This window comes from Salmo salar, chromosome ssa06 (genome assembly GCF_905237065.1).
Source record: "Salmo salar chromosome ssa06, Ssal_v3.1, whole genome shotgun sequence".
NCBI lineage: Eukaryota > Metazoa > Chordata > Actinopteri > Salmoniformes > Salmonidae > Salmo > Salmo salar.
The window spans coordinates 34684343-34690042 of NC_059447.1; the positions used below are offsets into that span (position 1 = coordinate 34684343).

General features: G+C 40.8%; 1 protein-coding gene across 2 annotated transcripts; it reads right to left on the reverse strand.

The window, feature by feature from the left end:
• Nucleotides 1-212: 212 nt before the first annotated feature.
• On the reverse strand, nt 213-5494 carry LOC100195997 (matrix Gla protein). Of its 2 annotated transcripts, none has more exon segments than NM_001141026.2 (5): nt 213-760; nt 2742-2844; nt 3079-3108; nt 3212-3303; nt 5350-5429. In NM_001141026.2, coding segments are annotated over 4 exon segments (345 nt in total). In that variant the 5' UTR covers nt 3273-3303; nt 5350-5429; the 3' UTR covers nt 213-609.
• Between the last annotated feature and the right edge of the window lie 206 nt (nt 5495-5700).

The window sequence follows — 5700 nt, forward strand, 5'->3', positions numbered from 1 at the left end:
CCACACTACATTTTTGGGATTTGTTGCTACCACACTGGTCAAACTGGGACAGCTATTAGCGTTCACACATCTGCTCCCTATTCAAAATCCTATTCAGCTGAAGTGTGGTAACACGTGGAACCAAATGAGGTGGAATTCTGTAGCCCACAAATAAGGTTACTAAGCCCCTCTGAGGAATATCGTGACACCATAGGATTTAGGCAATGAATGTAAGAAACTCTTCAAAAACACTTTTTAATACATAGAAATACATATGGGTTAGACAAAGATTGTTGTCTTAGTGTGGATGGAAAAGGGGAACAAGGGAGTTGGGTGTGAAGCTAATCTTCACAAACACAGATTTCTGAAAGCAGTTATTCTTTGAGGGTGTGGTGATTGTGAGTTGGCTATAAAGTTATACAATAAATGGAGCTTGAATTATATAAATACGCAAGAATATTGCTCACTATATTCGTAATTGATTTACTGATATGTTTTCATATATTTGTCACATCTCTTTTACTGTTACATCACCGAACCAATATCCTGTTATGTAATGTCAGAGTGTGTTGAATGATCGTACAGTAAATCAATAGCAGGAATAATTGCTATGATAAGATGGACAGGGACTCAGAATCCACGGCTCCCCGTCGTGCCTGGATTCCTGGCTCCAAAATATCTCTGATAGGCCAGCTGGTAACCATAGCGATGGGCAAAGAAGCGACAGGGAGAGTAGTCTTCACATGTCTCTGAGCGCCTTTCCGCTGGAGACTTCATTGTTCTGAAACACAGACACAAGTCAACTACAATCACAGTCAACCATTATGAAACACAGATAAACAAAGAACACAGAGGCCTACAGTGCCTTCAGAAAGTATTCATATTCCTTGACTTTTTCCACATTTTGTTTTGTTACAGCCAGAATTCCAAATGGTTTAAATTGATATTTTTTCTAAAAACATGTTTTTAGAAATGTTAGCAAATATATTGGCATTTAAATACAAAAATATCAATTTACATAAGCATTCACATCCTTGAGCCAAAACATGTTAGAATCAGCTTTGGCAGCGATTATAGCCGTGAGTCTTTCTGGGTAAGTCTCTAAGAGCTTTGCACACCTGGATTGTACAATATTTGCCCATTATTCTTTTCAAAATTCTTCAAGCTCTGTCAAAAGAGTTATTGATCATTGCTAGACAACCATTTTCAAGTCATGCCGTAGATTTTCAAGCAGATTTAAGTCAAAAGGAACATTCACTGTCTTCTTGGTAAGCAACTCCAGTGTAGATTTGGCCTTGTGTTTTAATTTATTGTCCTGCTGAAAGGTGAATTAATGTCTCAGTGTCTGGTGGAAAGCAGACTGAACCAGGTTTTCCTCTAAGATTTTTTTCCTGTGCTTAGCTCCATTCCGTAAATGTTTTATCCTGAAAAACTGCCCAGTCCTTAACGATTACATGCATACCCATAACATGATGCAGCCACCACTATACTTGAAAATACAGAGAGTGGTACTCAGTAATGTGTTGTTGTCACAAGTATCTTCGTCTTCTGACGATAATGCGAAATCGTCATCGGAAAAGGTAGACCAATACGCAGCAGGTGTGCAGTTGTTCATTTTGAACATTTAATTAAATCAACACGAATACAAAAAACAACAAACAAGAAAACGAACGATAAACTGACAGTCTGCAAAGCATAGGCTCAACACAGAACAATCACCCACAAATCACACACACAAACACACCCTAATATATGGGACTCTCAATCAAAGGCAGATAGACAACACCTGCCTTCAACTGAGAGTCCCAACCCCAATTAACCAAACATAGAAACACACACACCAGACTAACCATAGAATACAAACACATAGACCATCAACCAAAAACCCGGAAATACTAAATCAAACACCCTTTACACAAACACACCACCCCGAACCACATAAAACAAATACCCTCTGCCACGTCCTGACCAAACTACAAAAACAATTAACCTTATACTGGCCAGGACGTGACAGTTGTATTGGATTTGCCCCAAACATAACACTATGTATTCAGGACAAAAAGTTAATTGCTTTGTTTTTCAGTATTACTTTAGTGCCTTGCAAACAGGATGCATGTTTTGGAATATTTGTATTCTGTACAGGCTTCCTTCTTTTCACTTTGTCAATTAGGTTCGTATTGTGGAGTAACTACAATGTTGTTGATCCATCCTCAGATACTCCTATCACAGTCATTAAACTCTAACTGTTTTAAAGTTACCATTGGCCTCATTGTGAAATCCCTGAGCGGTTTCCTTCCTCTCTGGCGACTGAGTTAGGAAGGACGCCTGTATCTTTTGTAGTGACTGGGTGTATTGATACACCATCCAAGGTGTAATTAATAACTTCACCATGCTCAAAGGGATATTGAATGTGTGCTTTAAAAACATCTACCTATCTACCAATAGGTGCCCTTCATTGGAAAACCTCCCTGATCTTTGTGGTTGAATCTGGGTTTGAAATTCACTGCTTGACTGAGGGACCTTACAGATAATTGTATGTGTGAAGTAAAGAGATGAGGTTGTCATTCAAAAATCACGTTAAAACCTATTATTGCACACAGAGTGAGTCCATACAACTTATTATGTGGCTTTTTTAGCACATTTTTACTCCTAAACTTATTTAGGCTTAACATAACAAGGGGTTGAATAGTTATTGATTCAAGACATTTCTGCTTTGACATTATGGGGTATTGTGTGTAGGCCAGTGATTGTGTGTGTGGTACCTCCTGTAAGTACTGCCTCTTGATGGAGTGTTGTAGGCACTTCCCCTCTGTGGACTCTGTGGGTTGATGAATGAGTTGGCTCGGTATGGACTAACAAACACATCTGGAATGCAATGGAATTAAATAAAACAATTTTATTAGAAGAAATTACCCCATCTCAACAGGGGCGGGCATACAGATTTCAGTGACAAAATCATATTGAATTCACTGAATGGCCTAGTTAGTCTGGAATTCTAAATCAGATGAAATAAAATAAAAATGTACAAATATAGTGTTTTTATAATACATCAAATGTGTGGGAATGTTTTACTGCCATAAGAATCTGAAGGTCAATCACCTTCAAAGGATTCTGTGCTTTCTTGAGAATCTGTGGAAAATAAGGGGAAGGTTATTAGTGACTTATCACTGTAGATCACCAGGTTTACTAAAAAGATTCTGAATTGACCTAGTGTTGATTTGTAGAAATGTACCGTAGCAGACGCAGAGAGAGATGGTGACACACAGGGCCACACACTGTAGGAGAGTCCTCATCCTCACTCTGGCTGTCTGTCGGTCTCTTGGTCTGCTGGAGAGAAGACTGATGTTAAAATGTGTCATAATACCACCACCACCATGAGAGAAATAAGGCGTGGAGGGAGCGCATGACGTTACTGTACGTTAGGGGCTGTGACAGCTATAAAACAAGTGAACTGGTGGTAAAGATTCTACATGGGTCTCTATGTGGGTTCATGTACATGTTAATGCAGCCATAAATCCATTGACTACGCACTATTTCTCAATGTCAACAAAAATAGTAATATCTAGGCCTATACATTTATGTATTTCTAGAGTAGAGGGCAAACAAACAAATTCCCAAAACCAATGTTATTTTTGTATGACTGGATTTTAGGGTCCCTCGTGATGTACAGACAGGAAGTACAGACAGAGTTTCTATGGGCATACAGTGCTGTGCTTTCTAATTGTCTCTACTTTGGAATATTTCAACCAAATCCTGATATTAGATAAAGGGAACATGAGTGAACAAATACAAAACAATTACATACTTATGTAATTTATTTCATAGATAAAGTTATGCAACACCCAGTGCCCTTGTGTGAAAAAGTAATTGCCCCCTAACACTGAATAACTGGTTGTGCCACTTTTAGCTGCAATGACTCCAACCAAATGCTTCCTGTAGTTGTTTATCAGTCTCTCACGTTGCTGTGAAAGAATTTTGGCCCACTCTTCCATGCAGAACTGCTTTATCTCAGCGACATTTGTGGGTTTTCAACCATGAGCTGCTCGTTTCAAGTCCTGCCACAACATCTCAGTTGGGATTAGGTCTGGACTTTGAGTAGGCCATTCCAAAACTTCAAATGTGTTCATTTTGAGCCATTTTCATGTAGATTTGATTGTGTGTTGACCCAGCTGCACTTCAGCTTCAGCTCACAGACGGATGGCCTGACATTCTCCTGTAGAATTCTCTGATACTTAGCAGAATTCATGTTTCCTTCTATTATGGCAATTCATTCAGGTCCTGAGGCAGCAATCATCCCCAAACCATCACACTACCACCACCATGCTTGACCGTTGGTATAAGGTTCTTACGGTGGAATGCAGTGTTTGGTTTTCACCAGGCATAATAGCACCCATGTCGTCCACAAAGTTATACTTTTGACTCATCTGTCCATAGAACATTCTTCCAAGAGTCTTGATTATCATCCAGGCGCTTCCAGGTTTCTTTTGGCAAACCTGAGTCAACGTTTTGGACGGATCCCATTATGTCTGGCGAAAACCAAACACACACACACACACACACACACACACACACACACACACACACACACACACACACACACACACACACACACAGTGACCGTGCCAGGTTTCTGACACCTGTACAAATAGCCATCCCAGATGTCAACAAGACCCCAACCCTCCGAACAAAACCCCCCACATTCACCCACATCCATGTGCCCCATGGCAGACCCTCTCTGTCGCCTCCTGTGTTTGTAGGGTTTGGATGACAACCTGGTGCAACGCCCCTCCTTTACATACCCAACGGCACAGGTCACCCCCAGGCATGGGGCACAGCTGGCCCACAGGGAGGGAGCTCACAGACCTTACAGGCAAAAGGGTTACGAGGATATCAAGGAGTGGGTGTGTGTGTCTGTGTTAGTGAGGTGCTGACAGCAGCGTCTGCAGCGTTTTATGCGCGTCTGCAGCCTGGCGGGCACACAGCAGGCCCTGAGACACCCCCCCCACTGGAGAAAAAAAAACTTTACCATGCAGGGTGCTACTAACCCACAGAACTGCACCACCAGGCTAATGACCCCTATTCACTCAGCACTCAGTAGCACATCAAACAAACTGAAGGCTGTACCCATGCATCTCACTGTATCACTATTTTAATGGATCAAAGTCTGTATGTTTTGTTATTTACAGTTACACTTAATTCTAGTCTGCAAAAAGTGACAGCCAGTATTTACACCTAAACATTAACCTCCTTTATGGGATTTCTGTTAGAGTTATGTCAATGTTACCAATATCAAATGTATATCTTGTCTTTAGTATATTGTGGATAGTATATTGTTATGTAGCTATAAACCTATGAGATAGTTGTACTTACCCTAAGAAGGTAGTTATGGTGTCAACTCTGTTGGTAAAATCTCTTTCACAATCTCTCTCTCTCTTTTTCTCTGGGGATATTTCTTTATTCTGTATAGCAAGGCTTTTATACTTTTATACCTCTTCTCCCCCCACCCATCTGTTTCCCCCTACTCCCTCTTTCTCAGCCCTCCCTCTCTCTTTCTCCTCCCTTCTTCTTACTATCAGCCCATTCCACCTCCTCAATCAGACCCCACTTAACTCACTCTCTCCTTCTCTCTTCTATAAACATACTCACACGTTCGCTGAAAAACAGATTATGGAAAGGTGGAGTGGAATGAAGGAAAACAGACAGGGTGTAAACAGAGAACGA